Raw genomic sequence first — 22,242 nt, 5'->3', positions numbered from 1 at the left:
ATATATATATATGATACATTTATAACATATAAAAATTGAATTGAATAAAGTTTGTTAAAATTTTTAATCAATTTAAAAAAAGAAAGCAACAAAATTAATCAAATATTGGCGCCAACTTTTTATAAATCAGATATAGATAAGGAGAACGAAGTAAAAAAAGGATAGAAAGAGAATAAAAATTGTGGAATCAACGCTATCTTTAGAATGCCGAAAATGAAACTAATATAGACAAAAAAATGAATAATAAAAAAAGACTAGAGATACAATAAGAATTGATTATTAGCGTCATCTTTGAGTGCCAAAAATATGTAAAAAATTATATTTCAATTGAATAAATAAATAAATAAATAAATAAAAATATAATAAGTGAATAAATAAATTTATTAAAATTTATATAAATATATATAAAATTATAAAATCTATATATATAAATTTATAAAATATTATAAAATTTATAAAAAAATAGATGAGATAGATAAATAAAAGACTAAATAGATAAAAAAATAACTAAATTATTTACTTAATAAGTAATCAAATTAATAAATTAAGAAAAAAATAAATAAATAATATTGAAGAAACATAAATGCAATTTATTTTAGTTTATGAATTTTATAAATTTATTTTATTTTATTAATTTTAATTTATGAAAATGTATTATTTTTTACTGTAAAAAATTACCAGGATTAATAATTAATAGTAAATTAATAGTAAAAGTATAAAAATTGTAAAATTATTAATCATTATATTCGAAAAATCAATTTGAATGTAATCGGGAAAGAACGTTTATTTTCGTCGAACTTCGGGACAGCGACTTTATAAATACGAGCTACGACGCGCGAGAGAGTTCATTTATCGTCGAATCGCTCTGACGAATAGGTCGAATTCAATTAAATTCTTTTATTTATTTTAATTAAATTTTTCTTTTTTTATTGTTTTAATTAAATTCTTATAACATAGGAAATAATTTTTATCACTTATTTTTTTTAATATTTATTTTTAATTAATATATTAAATATTATTTATTCGATTTGTTTTTCAATTAATATATTGTTTCATTTATTTAGATATTTATATATTTATATTTATTTAATCAAAAATTTATTTTTTAATTTATAATTTCATTTATTTATTCTTTTATTATTTTATTTATTTCTTTATTCATTCATTTTATTTATTCATTTATTTATTCTTTTACTTATTATTTTATTTTTTTGTTTATAATTTTATTTATTTATTTTTTTATTTATTAATTTATTTTTAATTCATAGTTTCAATTATTTACATTTATATTATTTTAGTTATTTTTTTATTCACTTATTTATTCTTTTACATATAAATTTATTTTTTAATTTATAATTTCATTTATTTTTTTATTCTTTTACTTTTTTCTTTATTCATTTATTTATTCTTTTATTTATTAATTTATTTTTAATTTATAATTTCATTTATATTTTTTTTATTATTTTACTTATTTTATTATTCATTTATTTATTCTTTTACTTATAAATTTATTTATAAATTTATTTTTTAATTTATACTTTTATTTATTTATTAGTTATATATTTAGTTTTATTATTTTATTTTTTATTCATTCATTTATTTATTTTTTTATTTCTTCATTCATTTATTTATATTTTTATATTTTTTTTTACATTTTTATAATATTACATATTATTTTTATTAGTTATTTATTGAATAAAAATATTATATATAATATATTTTTTATAAACGGGTCTCGATGCGTAGTTACCTTCTCGTGGTGAGACCTGGTAATTGAAATCGATTTTTGTAGATTATTCTTTGAAAATTTTTCAAAGATTAATTTTTGAAAAATCGATATCAAGCTAAAAACTACAGTGCAGTACCTGCAGTCCATTCTAAATTTATGATTTCCTTTGGGTATTGTGGTAATTTAGAATGAACTGCAGGTACCACTTTATTAGACCCCCCGCGGAGCATCGTGGGATCATCGTGGAATGCGTGCGTCTTAGATTTAAGTTTTAATTTTTAAGTTTTAGTTTTAAGTATAATAAAATAGATGTTAAGATTATTGTGAGCGCATTCCGTAATAAAAATATCTTAACTTACAACGAAAAATAAAAATCTTGTCGATTATTATTCCTGCAATTATCTGTTCGAATATTTTTGGTGATAATTTAGTAAATTTATTGTTCGTATATTCTTCAATTTTATAGCTTTTATAAGCTATTCCTATTTAGTTTTATTTCGATTCCAATTCAAATTTATTGTTGACCAAATATCACGCAACAGTTGCAAGAGTCGCTAGATTGGTGCTCTGCTTCCGGTGGCCAGTTAAGGGTCCGCGCTCTGATCGATTGGTATCTTTAAGTACTTGATTAGAGTTTGATCTTGTAGTTTGATCGTCGTCTTCGTAAATCGGCTCCAGTGGTCGAGGATCTTGTATCCTTTGCTCTTTCCCGTGTCGTTGGGACATATATAGCGTTCAGCTATTAGGTCACAATCGTAACCCTTTATTGGTGACGACTGGTAAGTATCATCTATCTAGCGATTCATGTAAGTCAAGTGATATAAGTCGTGATAGGAGGGCGGCAGTGAATTTTGAGTTGGATTTTGCTTCGTTTCTTCTCAATCTTTCCATTTTTGTTCTCTTTTCTTCCTTCTTGTTGTTTATTTTTTTTATCTTCGTTTAGATTTCATTCTTCTTTGCAGGATTTCTCTTTTTAATAAAAAAATATCGAATATAGTATTATTTTTGTTTTGCTTTAAATAGAACATAGATATCTTTATTATGGATGCCGCATTGATTTTAGATTTTAAGTGTAGTATTAAGATTTAGATTAAGTTAGTTTTAAGATCTAGATTAAGTTAATTTTAGATTAAATTAGTTTTAAGATTTAAATTAAGTTAGTTTTAAGGTTTAGATTAAGTTAGTTTTAAGATCTAGATTAAGTTAATTTTAAGGTTTAGATTAAATTAGTTTTAAGATTTAAATTAAGTTAGTTTTAAGGTCTAGATTAAGTTAGTTTTAAGGTCTAGATTAAGTTAATTTAAGATCTCATCGATGGACAAATCATCGTGGGACAACGTTGGACAACGATGGACAACATGGGAATCAACTTTTAATTTTTTATTGCGTTTGTTCATAATTTGTAAATAATAAATTGCGATTAATGTAAATAAAAATATGCTTGCATTTTTGTTTAGTAATTTTGTATTAGTTAAGTAATTTCAATTCTTTTTACTTAATAATTTGTTTTTTTATGGTTTTTAGATTTTGTTAATGTATTTTAATTTTATATTAATTTCTCTTTATTGCATGTTTTATTAAATATTAATTAATATTTACATTGATATTTTTGATTTATTTTATTTTCGTTTCTTTATTTAATTTTTTTTTCTTATGTTTCAGATTTAACATTTAAATTTATTTTAATATTTTTCTTTGTAGTATCCTTTTTTTTCTTTTTTTTTCTGATGGGTCTTGATGTGTAGTCACCTCCTCGTTGGTGAGACCTGGTAATTGAAATCGATTTTCGTTGATTATTCTTTGAAAATTTTTCAAAGATTAATTTTTGAAAAATCGATATCAAGCTAAGAACTACGCAATAGATAGATTTCAAATTCATATTTTTTGATCGTCTAGATTGCATTGCTTTTAATTTTATTTAATATCCGTCGTAGAACGTCTTGTGATCATCGTAAGATGCGTCTTAATTTTCAGATATACTCAAATTATTATCATTCCTTAATTCAAAATAAAAATCTTCTTTCGTTTCCTTACTTGATTTCGATATTTTGAATTTTTTATCTTCATCGCGAATTTCCATTTTTAACATTATTTGAATCATTTCTCTTTTTTAATTTATTCCTATGGTTATTTTATATAATTTGTTAGTTAAATTTCATTTTTTTTGCTCGAGTTACTGTCAATCAAATCGTGCAACAATATTAAAAATTGTCAGATTGATATTTTATTTCCGATGGTTAGTCAAGAATTCGTATGATTCGTATCTTCGAATTTTTTGTCAGAATTAGATCTTGCAATTAAACATTGTCTTCGTAATTTGTGATCAAGGATATAATTCTTTATTTCTTTGTGTCTTGTTAGGATAAATACGTTTTTCTGTTAAATTGTTATCGTAATATGAAACATACTGATTCAGAGATAGTTGGTTTCTTAAATTTCTCCTTTTTTTATCGATTACGTAGTGTCTTAGATTCTTCTTTAATATTTTTTTTGACTCGTATTTTATTACTTTTTTTGTGCATTTTTTGATATTTTTATCTTTTGGCTTTCGTTTTTTAAATATCATAGTGAGATTAATTTTTTATTATAATTTATTGTGTTCTTTAAGTTTTGAGCATGATACATGTATATTTATATATATATGAATATGATGAGTGATCAATATAAAAATCTTTATAAAAATTTATTGTATTCTTATTTTAGATAATTTTTATATTAATTCCCTTTTATATTTCAACCCTTCTTACTTTAATAGTTTAAGATCAGCGCCATCTCTTATCTTTAGAATTTTTGCCTTTAAAAAAAATGCCAAAAGATGGCATTAACAGTCCATTCTTACTGTATCCCTATCAGATAGTGACTATTTTTACACAAAATTTTGCACGATTTTTATTCTTTTTGTCGTCCGTAGGAAATGTTAAAATATTAAAAAGATTTGTTTTATGTATTGTTTGCATATTATTTCGCCTAATTAATTTAATTTATCAACTTGAGAAGAGATTTTATTTATCGATAGAAATTTATGTCATATACGTGCCGTTTTTATAACGATCGCTACCAGATGGTGCTATAGTTATTCCGCCAGAAGGCATGATCGGCCAAGACGCTCGTCAACAATCGATGACAGTCTGGACCGGGTGTACTGGAGTGTCCGTAATTACATTTTTGCCGGAAAAACTTTCTTCTTTCGTGTGGTGACATCATTACGCGACATTAGTTGACGTAAATTTTGCATCGTGGAACGTACTAGGCGTTCGCGTCGCAGTGAATCGATCGCAGTGTAGTCGTTTGTCTCACACGACATAGGATTGCAAGGAGAGTGAGATAGCAGAAGACAGCGACGAATAGTACGAAACAATCGGTGTCGCGCACGCGGTACGTTCCTGTTACTTTTTTTCCGTAACGAGCCGGCTCTATGCTGTCGCGTATACCTAATCTTGCCTCGTGATCGTCGTGGCGTTTTTTCGCGCTTTACGCCATCACAATCCGTTCCGGTAGCAGTAGTAGTTTCCCGCACAATCGAAGAAGGTGCGAATATTAGTTACACATACAAGGAGCTATATACCGAGCGGTTTTGAGAAGGCAACGACGTGCTGGTCTGCTAACACCATCGACCAGATGGCGGATCACGGGAAAATGTAAGTGGCCATTATCAAATAATTAATATGTTCGAACGAGTCGCATTAGTTAGTCGCACAATTTTATTCGTAGTTGTAATGTTACTATACATATTCGATTTGCTGTAGAGTAAGAGTTTCATGATGAGGAATGAATTGATACGATTAGAAATGTTTGCAAATCATCACAACCTTACAAATAAATAATATTTATTCTTCCTTTTTATTTTCATTTTCGTTGACACATTCGAATAATCGTATTTCGTATCTAGTTTTCTGTACATTACAAAGTATTATTTTGGAGTAATCGTTTGATATTCTGGCTGTGATAAAAAGTAAGAGAGAGAGAGAGAGAGAGAGAGAGAGAGAGAGAGAGAGAGAGAGAGAGAGAGGAGAGTGAAAGAGAGGAAGAAAGAAGTTTAATCGTTTCCCTGAAACGTCATGACCTTGCCGGTTACCGTTTTAAAGATTCTCTTGCTTTGACTCGTAAATGATGAGGGTCTCTTGCTCACTAATACTACGAGTCTTTTACTCGAAAGACAGATCATTCTTTAGATAATATTACCGTTTCGTTTATGTGGATATATAACAAGCGGCAAATTATGGGTATTTGCACGTCTCGAAGTAGAGATGCGCATGTCGATGTAGTTCTCGTGTATATATATGTACAATTTCACATATAGAAGTGCATATGAACTATATATTGGAAGAACGATATGTGTGTAGATGTATTAGCATGACATAGTAGTGGCATTTGACCTGCGATGAAAGTGAATTACAGCATCGTGCGATTAACGACCAACGATGGTTTCTCTTGATAAGGGACGGGTCGTAAATTTCTGTCGGGCCTTATAGTTCAATTGACGCTTGCCACTTTGCAATCTCAAGGAAGCGAATACATAGAATGATTCGTTGCGCACTACACTAGTCATTTCACCATTTTCTCCCGACTGTTGTAGTGTTTCTGGAATTGTATTATTCCACTTTAAGCGTCGAGACCGTTCGTTGTCGACCGATCGATATTTGGTCACGTTATATACGAAAGTCAACCCACGCGTTTTCATGTTCGAGCAACGAATGCAACGTTGCATTATATGATGTTTATTTCAAACATTTCTTTTTATTTGTTTTATTATTGCTTCATGTTTGGAAATTATAAAATTCATACTATTGTTGTATTGTAATAATGAAAAGGAAACCAACTTATTTATAAAATCATTACAAATAAAAAAAAATCGAGATATTTTGTTATCATTGGTAAACACAGGTGAATTTGTTCCGTGAATTTGTTTTGTGAAATTCGTCTTGTTCTCTATACGTGTTTGATATATTTTTCATAAAATAGGTTTTCTATAACAATATCGTTTATTTCGTTTTTTTTTATTTTTTCGTATTCTCTAAAAATTATCATTTTCTTGCAATATTACATGAAATCGTTTAGATATTCAATAACTATACTTAATATTAAAATAATCATTGCTATAATTATTATATAATTTTTGCATAAAAAAATAAACGGATTATTTTTAAATTTTAGTAGTAATAGTTCAAATTAAATCAATTTAAGGATACTATACGATATTATTAAACAAATATATTCAAATAAAATATTTGAGATTATCAAGAAGATTGTTAAAGATAAGAAATTCATACTTATAAAATAATTTAATTAATATTTTTTTAAATTGATATTCTAAGAACGTGTTGGCGTCTCATTTACATTTCTTATTAATAAATTCATTAATAGTGGTTGTAATAAATTCATTAATTTATTACAACCATTATTAATATACAATATATATATATTATAAAAATACATGTGTAAGCAAAAAACAAATCATCAATCATCTGTTCTCGCATGACAGGATTCGATCAAAAGATTATTCTTCAATGAAGCGTTTTCTTTAGAATTTATTTTAATCGCTTGTATACAAACGAAGTTTATGCTTCAGCTAGTATCACTATCATCTCAATTTTATTGCCGAACATTACGTTCATCAACATCATTTTTCCACTTGACGTTATGTTACATTTAAAATGATACTGTGACCTGGGTTATGCATTTTTTCATCATTCCAACATGAATATTAAATAATTTTTTTTCGAATGGTGAACACAGTTGATTTTAATCGTAAAAAAATGTTAGATCGATTGTTGATTTCAATATAAGGGATAAAAAATAAAGAAATAAAGGAATAAAGAAATAAAAAAAAAAAATGCAAATTCCAGTAGGTCCAGTAAAAGTCTTTATCCAATCTCGAAATAGATTTAATATTTTTTCGCGAGAAAAATATTTTTAAAAAATTTTCTAGCAACTTTGATGACTTCGAAGCGCGTAGAAATCGCGGTCGTGATATTACAACGGCCTTGAGGAATCGAGTCGATGCATAATTCTAAGCGAATCATCGATGTCCATATACTTGAATCTATTTCCGAGGATAGAACGCGCGTTGCACAATATTTTATATACTTTTATCATCGAATACCATCCAAACGATTTTATCGCCTTTCACATATTTTTTTCGAGACATCGCGAAATGTTTCTTTCCGGAAGTTATCGACGTTTATCGACGCGTCTGAGGAATAAAAAGTGAGAGAGAGAAAGGGACATGACGAAAAAATAGAGGATAGGTTCTTCGACTTCTGGATCATCGATTGGTCGCTTTAATTAGAAAGAAATGAATCGAGAGAATGGAAAGGAGGACCGGAAGTAGAGGTCGCGAGATAAGGCACGCGCTCTTTTTCTGTTTCGTCACGATTCTGCGAGACGAGATTACGGCTCATTTGCTTAGATATACCTGTATACGTGTACGCATAATCTAATCGTGGTTAGACGATTCGTTTACATCTGCGTTTTGATATCGCTATTTACGTATTAATGAATTACATTCGTGAATTGTATGATGATTTAATATTTTGATGATTTTATTGCATTTTGCGGATATCAAAGTAGCGATATATTTGTTTTTTTTTATCGTTAAATTGAAAATTTTCTGTTTTCGTTTATTCGGAATTCGTAATGGGAGCAAAATCGTTAATAAATCGTTAATAAATTTTAGAATTTTGGTAGAAAGCAAAGAATTAAATTTTGTAATTGTTTCGAAATTTAATACTTTGTTAGTAAAGTGTGCGAAAAAATTTTAAAATAGGATTGTTGGATTTGTTGTTGAAAAGAATTAGTTTCGAAGACGTTGATTAAAAATTGTGAAATTTTATGAAAAAAGAAATTTTAAATAACGATTCGTGTAACATAACAATTTTATAAAAAAAAAAAACTATTAGGATTTAACATTTAATAACAGAGTTTTATCGGATTTCGCAATGAACGCGTTGAATTAAATTTTATAATTCATGTATGATTGACGTAATGTGAATTGATCATAAATGGCACCAGAAATTAGTTATTTTATTACGAATGCGAGATATATGTACATATACATTTATAGTATAGCGATTCTATACAAGTTAAATTTAATATAAACGAAAATTTATATTTATAACTTTATTAACGTGATATAAATTATTTATATTGAAAAGAGAGAGAGAGAGAAAGAGAGATAGAGAAGTCTGAATATTTAGAAAATATTTTCCATAATTCATGATTGATAGCGCCAACTTTCGTGGTCGTTATAAAAGTTTAAATTTGATACTAATAATAATATTAATTTCACTTTTTGGAGAATTATTTTCGCCACAATATCCAGTTGTGTTAAATATACTTTTGAGAATTTTTCATTCTTAAATTTAGATTCAAGGTAGATTAGATAAAAAGTCTATTGAGAAAATATATTTCAAGATCATCGAAATTCCTAAAATTTTCAATAATTTCTCGATCATTGATCTTCAAATTCTATTCTTACACTCTTCTTCCATCAACATATTTAAATCATATTTTCGAGATTCGATTCGACATAGTTCATTCCTAAAATTTCGCTATAAATAGGAAAAAATAAAAAAAAAAAAAAAAAAAAGAAGAAGAAGAGGAAGAAAAAAAATAATTCGAATCGAAGAGTCTGTGATCCATTGTTCTTTCTCAACGTCCTTGAGCCACGTTGCTACCTCGAAAGAGGAAACAATGGTTGGCCAGACACGTTGAACTTCGGGACCAAACTCACACACATACACACACACACATATATATATATATATATATATATATATACGTAATAATAATAACGCTCTGGCTCATTATTTTTCCCTGGAAATCCACCTTCTTTCCTTGTTCTCCCATTTCTTTTTTCTCCTCCTCCATTCTTCAGTTTCATCCTCAACCACCCTCCACCACTTAGTATTAGTTAGAAGAGATCCTGTTCTTCCTATCTGTGTGTGTGTGTGTGTGTTTAAATGCCACGAATCAGAGGAGAAACGTGGTGGTTGAAACTGAAACACGAGGGGGAAAGAGAAGGAGGAGAGGACATTTTCTCATTTTCCGTGGTTAGGTCGCGACCTTCGTCGGGTTGGAAAACCGATGGAAAATCGCTCGAGTTCTCATTAGAGGTGGCCTTGTCCACGATCTCTTTTTTCCTTTCTTTCTTTCTTTCTTTCTTTCTTTCTTTTTCGATCTCTCTGTACGCCTCCTCCTCCTCCTCCTTTTTTTTCCCATCTCTTTTTTTCTCGGTTCGCCGCACTCCGCTCTCGCACCTATGCACATTAGAGGCAGTTCTCTCGTTTCTCTCCCGTTTCTCACCCATCAGATCGTTTAATGTCGAATCACGACTCACGTTGACGATTTTTTCGATTCCATTTTTTCATTTTGGACGCGGATGACTTTTTACTATGAAAAATTATTGATAGTGGCATTCGAGTTACGGAAATTTTTTTGGAAATTTTCTTTCTTTTGTCATCATTTTTATTATTATTATTAAAAAACAAGCAAATTGAAGGCTTCCAGATTTCTGACAGATTTATTAAAAATTCCGTTACTTCTTCCCGCCTCTAAAATATAAGCCTCGATTCGTGAACGTTGCATCGTTTTTTCACCGCCTTATCTAATTCTCGCAGCACAATTTTTCAACCACCAGAGTGAAACTATATCTTGCCAAAAAAAATATAGGTTTATCTCTCGTTCGAAAGCCGGTAATTAAAGCCGATATACGCGATACGAGAAACGAGTCTGTAACATAGGAGAGATAAATACGATTGAATCAATCGTGGAATACTTATTTCGAGTAGAAAGGAAACGTGGAAAACGTGGTCCATTCGAGACTAATTGGCAAAGACAATTATTTTTACACTCATCAGCGAGAAAGTTAGATTATTTTTCATCATCGTCTCACGATTGATCGGATCTTGCAAAACTTATTAGAAAATTAAAAAAAAAAGAGTGAAAACGTTCGATCATTCTAACTTCGTTAAGGATTCGTATCGATTCATTTGACGGATTGAATAATATTTGCACGAGTAATGGACGAGATCTTCTAACATCTTCCCCAATAATTGCCCAATAAATCATTTTTCGAATTATTACAGCGATATTTTTCTAATCTCGATCAAACATCAATTTTCTTTCGATATTTTTCACGTTTAGGGGGCAAATAAGCATTCTAATAGCGTTTCAATTTTTATTTATTTAAAGTTGAAAAAGTGTTTCATCGCCAATTACTCTCGAGAGCATGGCGCATGGTTAATTGCTTATGATTGACAACGATTATTTGTTTTCTTTAGCGTTAAAGTTAATTTTTTTTTTGCCTTTACGATAATTTTTCTTAATGTTGGTTTTTATTTTAAGCAATTTTTTTCAGAAATTTTTAAATTTAGATTAGATTTCTACTTCGTTTATTATAATTTTTATTTTTTTTTTTATTTTTTTTTTTTATATAACATTGCGCTTTGTTTTTCGAAACATTTCTTCTCGTACAATGGAATGGAAGTTCCTGTAACGTTCTATTTCTAGAAATTCTAACTGTCACTGAAATATTTTTTTCTTTCTTGTCATTGAAACACGAAGCAAGGAAGAGAAGGAAGAGTTTGAAATGAAAGGATCTTGGAACTTTAATAAAACATGTATAGGTATTCCGAGTTTCAAGTTGTCAGGATTAGGAAGTAAGTTTGAAAGTAGCTTTTAAACGAAGATTTTCAAAGATCCATTCAATCTTGAGAGGCTCTTGAAAAAAAGAATATAAAATTCAACGCGAATAAAAATCTTCCATTTCCCCTTTCCCCGATAAGAGAGGAAAGAAAAGTATATATAAAATATATGTAAAAAGATGAAAAGAGATACACGAGGATCAATATCAAACAATATGTCTCGAAATTAATATATCTTCTCCCAATATCCTCTTAAAAAACGATATTTCTTCGCGAATAATATACATCTATTTTAATATACTATTTTCGAGAAAGAGAAAATCTAGATCTAATAGTTAGAAAATGATAAAAAGGAAATGTAAGGGAAATCCAATAACTCGAGATTAATAAATCGTCGATTTCGAAATTTCACGAAATGTGCGAAATGGTTGAAAAAAAAAAAAAAAGCTTGAAAAATGGGATACGTTCGAACGATGGGATAGGATTGGTTGAAATAGGTCAATGACGAGGAAAGGATCGCCAAAATGGAGCAATGGCAAGGACATATCTGTGAAATTTTCCAACCACCCACTTACCGAAAAAAAATTTTGATTTATTGTACGTGAAAAGTCAAAACACAGGATTCTATCGTTTGATTAATTGCTTATCAATAATAAGGATAAGAAGAGAAATTATCCTAGAATTAATTAGAAATAAATAACGATTGGGATAATATGTTTTTATGTTAGAATGTTATATACAAAAAATTATTTTATTTCCTATCATTATTTTTCTTACATTTAATAAGAATTAATGATAAGTAATTAAATCAATGAACAAATGGAAAATAATTCATTTCTCATTATTATTATTATTATTATTATTATTATTATTATCATTATTAGATCAAATTTAACTAAGTTTCGTCCAATTATTTCTTTCAAACAAGTAAATGGAATAATTTTAAAACTTCGAGCTTTGCTCGAACTGTAACAGAACGAACGAGAAATTCTACAGGGTGGTCGGAAAAGTAGGTAGTCGATGTCGAACGACCTTGAAGCATCGATCGATCCTCTGCTTCTTCTCTTTTCCCTTTTCGATTCTCCTCAGAAAGAGAGAGAGAGAGAGAGAGAAAGAAAGAGAGAGAGGGAAAGAAAGAGAGAGAGGGAAAGAGGGGCATCTTCGTATTCACCCCAACCCCTCGTGCTCTTCTTGTTCCTTCCTCATTCAAGTCGTGTACCACCGCCCCATCCCCTCGCCAACCTTCCCGAACCTCTCTTCGTGATCGAATTTCTCCAAATATTACTGTCATGTTCAAATTTACCAAGTTTATGTTCGATTGATCTTCGAAGAATGTTTGAACAATTGAAGAAATTTTCTTTTTCGATGTGTTTGTTTATTTATGTGAAAGTTACGTATCTTGTAACAACGATATTTAAATCATTTAGTAGTTAATTAATATTAAAATTAGCAAATTAATAGTATAGAATAGAGTATTTAGATTGAAATTCGTTGAAATGTACAAAGTTTGATTAATCAGATAAATTTTTCGTCAATTTCATTATATTATAAAATATTTAAATAGTATAATATGATAAAAAAAAATTTAAAACTTTCCAGGTTGGCCAGGTTTACGTAATTACACTTGCTTTTTATTAAATTTCAAGTAAATGATAATCGTGTAATAGGATTATATTTAGATGAAACAAATCGCTACACTAGTAACGCAAGATTGGAATTATTATAGGGGGAGGTTAAATTTCACGAAAGGATTGGAATGTTTTTTTTAGATGCACGTTTGGATCGAGAAAATTGATCTTGAGAAAGGGGGTAGTTTTGGGAAAAGGCGATTGAAATTGGGACGCGCGAATCCCTCTGAGGGTAGTAGGCTCTGTTTAAATGGAAATTCCAAGAGGCAAGCAAGTGATACCAAATTGATATACATTGTTAAATCTTTTCCATCTTGGGTATTAAATCACGTAGAATACCATTATTACATCTATTATATACACAGTCATAAAAATTATGATTTATTACTATTACTACATTACTAATATTAATCTTTTATTCTCATTACATTACATTATATTTTAAAATAATATATAAAAATGTTCATACACGTATCGTTACTTTGATCATGATATATATATCGCTAAGTAATTAATAAGTTAAAAAAAATGGAAAATAATTTTATTTTTTGTCAGCACGTGATGTTCATTATATTCTTTTAGAAAAAAAAAAAAAAAAAAANNAAAAAAAAAAAAAAAAAAGGAAAAATCTCGATAAACGTGAAATGAAAGCACGAACGAGTATTCCTCTCCCCCCCTTTTTTTTTTTTTTGTTTTGTTTTCGAATAAAACAAAATTTCCAGTTCGCTTAATTATTCCATTCGTAATAAATCCGGTAGAAACACGATCGTTGCAAGGAACGTAGGATTTGATGGGATAGGATAGATGGCACTCGAGTTGTGGCTTTTGTTCTTTTCGCAGAACATAACGTTGGGACACGCAGTAGGTAATTTTCGTTAGTGGAAACGAGGTTGCGGTTTCTGCGTTCCCACTTTTATTTTAAGCTGCGACCAACGGTTTTTATTGCGAAACCGCGTGACCCGGTATTCGTCGACGAATTATGCGTACCCAAACTTGCCACGTATGCGAATAATCCGTATCCGAATTGCTAAGATTTCCATGTTAATTTTTCCATATTTTTTTCTCATTTCATCCCACTTTTGTTCCATTCTCTAATTATCGTCTGATAATTGTGTAATTTATATCATCGTGGAGAAAAAGTATTTCTAGTTAGAAAGAACTATTAACTTTTTATCCTATTATTAATTTATACTGTTTTCTACTAATTTTCTTTGAAAATGAGAAACGAAACAAATTAGACAAATATGGAATGAAATTTTTCTATAAGAATTAACGAGAAAGGGAATATTGATTAATAATTGATTCTTGGCTGGATGATAAAAAATATAAACAGAAGATTACCTTTTATCGAGAAGCTGTTGGAAAAAATCGAACCACGTATGTAAAATTTTCAATGCACGATGAATTTGACGAATATATGGCAGTAATATATAGCAGAGGATTGCATTGTATTTGGAAACAACGTTAATTACAAGGTTTCCGTTTAGTTAACAATCACTTTTGTTACAAAATTAATTACAAAATAAATTTGAAATGGAATGAACACACGGATAATTAACCCAGGTGACGTTGCAAGGGATTAAACATTCCTTTTTTTTTTTCCTTCCCCAACCCAAAATTGACGCGCCAAGCATACCAAGATGGGGAGGAGAAGGAAGAGAGGGATAGCGTTGTTATTTAACTGACGCGCAATAAAATTTACGTTCACGTAAACACGTAAATTAGGAGGGACAAAGCGAGACCAGATTTCGAAATTTTTTTTTTTTTTTTTTTTCGAGGCCTCGTTAAATCAAGTTTCAGCCAACTCGAGATCCTCTGACCTGATTCCCCGCGTTGTTAACATCGCGAAAGTTCCACTCTGCAAAGGAAAACATCATTACAGAAGACCAAGAACGATGGAGGAATCGATGGATCGTCGGTGAATTCGTCTGAACTGAAAACGTTCTCTTATTCAATCCAGAAATTGGATTCAAGGAAGGAAAGAAAAAACGTTTCCATATTGAAAGAAGAGGAAGAAGAAGAATCGAAGCGCGTCCATTTTCAAATTAATCATAAATACATTTCTATTCTACCGAGATGGAAATTGTTAATTTGTATCGTTTACAACAAAAATCTTTCTCGCTATCATGCGAATCTAATATCTTCGTTATTCGAAGATTTCTCTCGTTATTCAAATTAGGTTACGTTTCAATCACGTTACATCTTTCTAACAAAGTTAATCAATCGAACAATAATTTCCATAGTTTCAGATTTATAATTTTAACCCCATCTGAAACATAAATACCACCCAAATTAATTAACTACTTAAAAAATATAAAAAAATATAAACAGAAGATTACCTTTTATCGAGAAGCTGTTGGAAAAAATCGAACACGTATGTAAAAAGAAATTTTCAATGCACGATGAATTTGACGAATATATGGCAGTAATATATAGCAGAGGATTGCATTGTATTTGGAAACAACGTTAATTACAAGGTTTCCGTTTAGTTAGTCACTTTTGTTACAAAATTAATTACAATTATCCATCATTAAAAATTAATTACAATTATCCATCACTCTCAAAAAATCTCTCTCTCTCTCTCTCTCTCTCTCTCTCTCTCTTTCTATTTCTAAAAAAACACAATTTACAACGCAAGACTAACCGATATAATCCAAAACGTAAAACGTCGTTCGACGCTCGCCTCCATTGGCTCGTCCAAAAAAGAGAGAGAGAGAGAGAGAGAGAGAGAGAAAAAAAGAAAAAGCGCAACCATCCATCCCGCCCAAAACGGGAACGCGTGTTGTACCTGGAAAAAAGACGGATACAATGGCGAGGAGGAGTCCATTCCATTCGTTGGCGGATACGATGTCCGTATGACATCGTCCATTCTGCGTCATCTGCCAACGAAGGGAAAAAGAGAAAGAGAAAAGAAAAGGAAAAGAAGGAGAGGGGAAGGGAAAGAGAAAGAGAAAGAGAAAGAGGAGGAAAGAAGCACACGTTGCACCTCGGGGGTGGAGTCTTCCGCGTGGGGTGGGAACGGTGTGTTCACGGGTCGGTGAGAGGGTAGCTCTCTGGTGCGGCGACGTCGAGGGTGAGGGAAAGGGGTTGAGGGTGCGCGATTCCCTCCAACATTGCGAGCACACACCGGCGTAACCGTCAGTTACCTCGCGACGATCCTTCCGCGAGGACGATTTTTAACTTCCGCGTCGGGATCGACGTATATGGTTTCGATCGAAAAAAAGAAAAAAGGGAAAAAAAAGGAAAGGAAAGAAGAAAAGTTTTCCCCGCGTTTTTCTCGACGATTCGTCGAATCGAGTAAAGGGAGGGAAAGAGAGGGAGAAGAGAAGAGTGAAGAATTTCTTGTTTTCGTTCTTCGTTCTTTCCTCGATTCCCGTTTACCGACTCCCGGTAAGGAAGCGCGGTTGAATTGGGATTTATGAACTGTTGTAGCGGGTTTGGGATCGTTTGAAGAAGGATTGCCCCTCCCCTCGGTGGAAGATCGGTGATCTAAGGGAGGTGGAACGTGAGAATATATATATATATATATTTTTTAAGATTATTTCTTCGATTTTGTTGTGAACAAGAAATGACGAAATTTTGATGATTTAATTAGATGAAATTAGAATTATAAGCGATTTATATTCGTTATATTATAGTTTTTAGAATGGAAAAATATATATGTGATTAAACGGGATGATTGATTTGAAATTACAGAATCGAAGATATGTATGGAAGGATTATTATTAAGGAAAAATTTTTTTCCCATCGCGTAAGAATATCCAATATTATATAAAATAAAAAAAATCGATGTGCGAGCGGATAGTTTCGAAGGTCGGTGTATTTAAAATAAACGCGGACGTTACGGATTATCGTTTATCTATTTTTACAATTTTTCACTTTCCTTTTTCTTTTCTTTTATTCCGTCTGTAAGATCTATAAGATTCATAATTTCGTTGTTCAATCTCGATACTTGATTTTATTTGTTTCGAAAAATATGTACATTTTAGATTTAGAAAATTAGATTTAAAAAAATGACATGATATAATAAAATTTTTAATTGAAAAGAGAAGAGAAATTTGAAACGCTAAAGATTCGTATTTCGACGATGATTCGAATTGCAATGTTAATTCTTCTTCTTCGTTCTCGACTCGAATCGAATTTTTTTTTTGAAAACATCAAGAAGAAGAAGAAGAAAAAAAAAACAAAAAATAGTCATGACGTGGCTGATATTTATATTGCTCTTTGAATAAGAAAATTCGGCATCCTATGAAATCAATATCGAAATAAAAATCTTTTCCCAAACTTTTGTTTCCCACGGATTCTTAAAATTTTTATTTCTAAATTAATTAATTTCTGTTGATTCTCTCTGATTATATATTTTATCAATGAATCGTCGAAATTGTTATCTGTAATTTTTTTTCACGCGTTACGTCAAATTTCAATATTTTAACAATTACGATAATTTATGAATAATTTATGAATAATAATTATTCATTGTCAAAAAAATCCATCTCGAAAGAGTTGAACGCAAAAAGAGCAACGTTTGCCTATCAACCGTTTCGTCGTCAAGTTATCTTTCTTTTAATTAAAACGAGTCACGAAGCATCGTTTTGATCATTCTCCTCTGGAATTTAAATAACGAAATTTCCGCGTCCAACCAAATGTCTGGTCGAAACAAATCCCAACTCTTGGTTTCTAACCAATCCTGGAATCTTTGTCTCGTTTCTGTTGTTGTTCCTTGGTGACACGTGTCCAACGCGTTTTTATCTTTAAACTGGATAAAACTGGATATTTTGAATATTTGAATGCTTCGTTTCTTACGTGGAAAGAAGAGGGAAAAGAATAGTAATAGAAGCGAAGAAATTTTTGTCAAAAAGTGGAAGAATCTTTTCCCTAGATAATTAAATGTGATTCGATTAATTTTATCGAGTTTAAAGTTGTTTAGGAATGAATTCGTTGGAAATGTAAAAATGTTTTTATATGTTGTTAAAGTTTCCTCGTACTTGAAGATTCTATGGTTATTAAAACATGATTTCATTGAATTTTTCATAGAAAAAGGATTTTAGTTCTTTTTAGAATCCCTATCCTTAAGTATTCGAGGAAAATTTCATTTAGAATTATTTGAATATTTATCATTATTCTACAGAAATCTTTGAATAATTGGAAAATTTATCCGAGTAACGAAATTAATCCTGAATTTTTTAATATCTCTAATAAAATTTCGATAATGTTATTATATTATATTTAAAGCAGACGAAGTGAATCGAGGATTCAAGAAATTGGAGATTTAACGATGTTAGGAATGTCAAAGTTTCACAAACGCGAGAAAATTTTATATGTATAATTTTGAAAAGATCGGAGAAATTAGAACGGGTTTTAAATTTAAAACTTGCTCTAAATAGATTTCACTGGACATGCTCCAATGGATTTTTATATTTTATTTATCACTAGAATCAGAAACTGTATATACATACGACTTTCACGTAAATTCCATTTTTCTCTACTAGTTCCATGTATATATATTTTACATATTTTTCGTTCAATTTCGACCTTAAAAGAGAATTTTTTCCTCTTTTTATTTTTTATCCTAGAGAGGATTTTCACGGAGCAGATTATCAATTTTAACGAGGAATGTCGAGAGAATTACAGATTGCAGGATCACGTTTTCACAACTCGAAACGTTTCGATAGAATTTTGTAACTTGCTAAGTATTATCGCGTTTGTTTTTCATTATTTTCCACTTTTTTCCACGCGAGGATAGAATTTTTCATCCCCCTTTCTGTATCTATTATTATTTTTCCCGCGTTTTTTCCAACCCTTAGAATCAATTAAACGAAACATATTAATTCGTGTGCAACAAGATTCGATGCTTACGAGATTTTTAATTGTTTTCCTTTATTCTTTCGTGTTTCTATCTTTTTTTTTTTTTTTTTTTTCCAAAGCTCTTTCGACGATTAAAGGCCGCGAAGAGTTGGCCCACCATCGCTCGTTATTTTCATTTCCATTTAAACGTCGAATATCGAAACGTTCAATCCACAGGTTCGGAATCGATTTGTCCGTTTTTATTTTAATTAAATAACGCGTGTTTCGATAAATGTTGCCCTTTTTTTTTTTTATCTCCGCCATTCTCTTGATTGCCTGATCGAATTAATATTGTTTGTGAAACATGAAAAGTTGCAACGATAATATATCTTTGATGATGAAATAAATTTCGTTTCGAATTGAAAATTTCGAGTATGAAAGTAGTTTTTAGAAAATTAAAGTAGAATATTAAAAATTATGATAAACGATGGTAAATAATTATGATAAACGGGTCGATGGATGGATGATATTGAATTAAATTTTATAAATCGCAAGGCAAATCGATCAGAATCGAATACTCGTTTCTGTTCTACGAAATTTCTTAATTAATCAATTTATCTTCTTATTAGATTCGATAATGGAGGTTGTGCTGCAATGGATTTGCCATTAGATAATGAGTTATATTTTGATAAACCTTTTGATGATGTAAACTGATCTTTATAATTTGATTATTATAAATCGTATATATCGTATCGTGTGATGATTAGAATTCAATTTGGTAATGATTAAAAAAATAATCATACCAATTTGGACAATATAATTGTTTCGAGTTTCCAATATTTTATGACTAGAAAAGATTGTTTTTGTCTGATTTGATGACGTTTTAAATATATTAAAAAAGTTAATAAAGTCTATTTTTATACGAGTTCTTTCGATAATTTTTATAGGAAAAGTTTGTTCTCGCATGAAACGATCGAAATCGTGAATTTATCGGTTCGTAGATTCCCATATCTGTGGAGGATTGAATGGAAGGAACGATTGAATTTCCACCAATGAATTTTCGATGGATGCTTTCGGCGAAATTCTTTTCTCTCAATCTTTCAAAAAAAAAGAAAAAAAACAAAGGATCTCGATGAAAAATCAACTCTTCTATTTCTCTTTCTCTCTCATTTTCATTATTGTTTGAAAAAAAAACAAACCTATTTTACCATCCAACGGTAATCGATTCATCGAAAAAGATAAATAATGAAAATTGCATTTTTCCATCTTTTTCCCTTAAAAGAATTCTTAGAGGAAATCTGTATAACAACGTAATCTATCCATCAACAACAAATATCGAAGTAAAAAAGAACGAGCAAGATTCGAGTCGTTATATTCCCCTATTCCTTTATATATTCTCGTATCTTTCTTCCTTCTCTTTTTTCCCCTTCTCTTCCTCTCTCTCATTCTGTTTTATATCGTGACATTTTCGGTAGGAAAAAGCAGCTTTCAACGTAGAAAAAGATTGAGAGAAATTTTTTCCCCCGGATAACGAACAATCAGCCGACCTTTTTTGTTCGAAGTTGGAGCAGAAAATTTGTCCGAAATAATACGAGCGTCAGCTAGCCATACGCGTGTTCTTCTGAATTATCCCTAGAGAATATTAGAGATCCCTAGTATTTTTACCAACCGCTTTTAACGCGCGTTTATTTGAAATATACGTATTCATATATATATATATATATATATATCTGTTGTCTACAGCAGTGTCGTTGAATAATCGGTCTTGGTAGATGACAATAACATTGTTGATGCATTGTGAATCGTGTGATTTATCGATAACGAGGAAATTGCTTGAAGCAATAAATGGTGTTGCGAATGAATTATTCAAGGGAAGGAAGATCGTTTGTTTTGAATAAACGCGTGCAGTTATAGAAATTGATAAAATCAATAAGAAGTTGATACAATTTTTACTTTTTTTAGTTTGTGGAATCTGATTGTGAGATTGAGACTTGATTTTTTTTTTTTTGTTTTCCTTTCAATTTTTCTTGAAACACGAGGTAAGAATAGTATAATATTCCATTTAAATAATTCGATCTTTAAGATCGAGCTTGTAAATTTCATTAATGTTTAAAAATAAATTTCGAACGAATAGAATTATAAGAGATATGGAAAGGAATCATAGAAAATTTATCGTATTCCATCTTTTCTTGTCGTATTTCCATTTCCAAATCGTGAAATAAAATTTAATCTAGGAGATGGGTTATTAAATATACAGCGCAATTTTTTTGAACTAGCTTTTTTTTTTAAAACTATGTCATTGATTCCGAATAGTAACCTGACCATAAAATAACACGTGGTGGATTAAAAGGTAACATTGAATATTTCGCTTCTTTTCAATAAAAATAACATCGCGAAACATCAAACTATCTCTATTCGAATATTCCAAACAAAAAAAAAAAAAAAAAATATATATATTTATAGTTTTAACGATTCAGTTAACAACGAGAATAATAATATTTTTCTTTTTCCAATTTTCGTTTTCCAAAATAGAATCGTAAAGTTTTCCTAAATATATCGATAAATCGACTGCTCAAACCCATTACTGATCTGTTGATTAACGATCGACTCGTGATTCCACTTGCAATTTCACGCGGCATAACACCGATCTCTCGACGATAAGTCGACAATTACCCGGTTAATGATAATTGCTCGACCGACGTGTCGTCGGAAAGACGATTTTTTTCCTTCCCATATTTTGATTCGATCAACACGCAGCGTTCGTGATTATCGAGGTTTCTCCGCGTTTTTTTAAAACATCACCATTTTTTCTTAAACATCACCTTATCGTCGGATCGTTACCACGGTATTTAACTCGATGTTCCCTCATGCATCGAAACGGTATCGTGGATCTTTGTTACGTTCTACTACATTTTGATACATTTCGAGATAAATTCATATCGTTCGTACGTTTTTTATTCGTTATCAAGGTTTTTCCTTTCTTTTCGATTATTCTTCCGATTTTTCATTTTTTTTTTTTTTTTTTTATTAAAATATTTCATGTTGAAAATTTGTTTACAGAAGAATTAATTATCGTTGAAAATTTGACAAAAAAGATTCCAAGTTGAATATATATTAATTAAGAAGTATCAATTAAGAAGCTTTCTTTCGTATCGTCGATTTGTTTCTCGAAAAAAGTAATTCTTTCAACCAAGTTTGAAAGAATTATAATTGGCAGAAATAGTTGGCAAATTTTTTCTTTTTTTCTTTTTGTTTTTATAAGTCAATTCTGTATAATAAGTAGAAAAATGAAGTTGAAGAATGTCAATGTCGAGAAATCTTTTAAGTGCAACGATTATCAATGTGTAGCTTCACGAAAAAAATATGGAAGTGAAAGGTCACGTATCCCGGGAACGTGCGCGAAAGCTAATAATAAAAGTCAGGGGACGTGATTTAGGGCCTGACGTTGAACTTATCA

The 22,242-nt window shown here is 30.0% G+C and overlaps 1 protein-coding gene across 2 annotated transcripts in view; it reads left to right on the top strand.

Annotated features, from left to right (window-relative positions):
- Positions 1–4,913: 4,913 nt before the first annotated feature.
- Positions 4,914–22,242, top strand: part of LOC122715039 (nuclear receptor coactivator 7) — a 192,563-nt gene continuing 175,234 nt past the window's right edge. The window contains exon 1 of one of the 2 annotated variants that reach the window (XM_043936931.1): positions 4,914–5,367. In XM_043936931.1, coding sequence (XP_043792866.1) covers positions 5,348–5,367 — 20 coding nt within the window. In that variant the 5' untranslated portion in view covers positions 4,914–5,347. The remainder of the gene's footprint in view (positions 5,368–22,242) is intronic. The other variant, XM_043936934.1, reaches the window with a different exon arrangement.

The sequence above is a fragment of the Apis laboriosa genome, unplaced genomic scaffold (genome assembly GCF_014066325.1).
Source record: "Apis laboriosa isolate Shangri-la unplaced genomic scaffold, ASM1406632v1 scaffold34_cov151, whole genome shotgun sequence".
Classification (NCBI taxonomy): domain Eukaryota; kingdom Metazoa; phylum Arthropoda; class Insecta; order Hymenoptera; family Apidae; genus Apis; species Apis laboriosa.
Note: the sequence above shows the minus strand (reverse complement) of the source record. Positions and strands in the feature narration are given on the sequence as shown.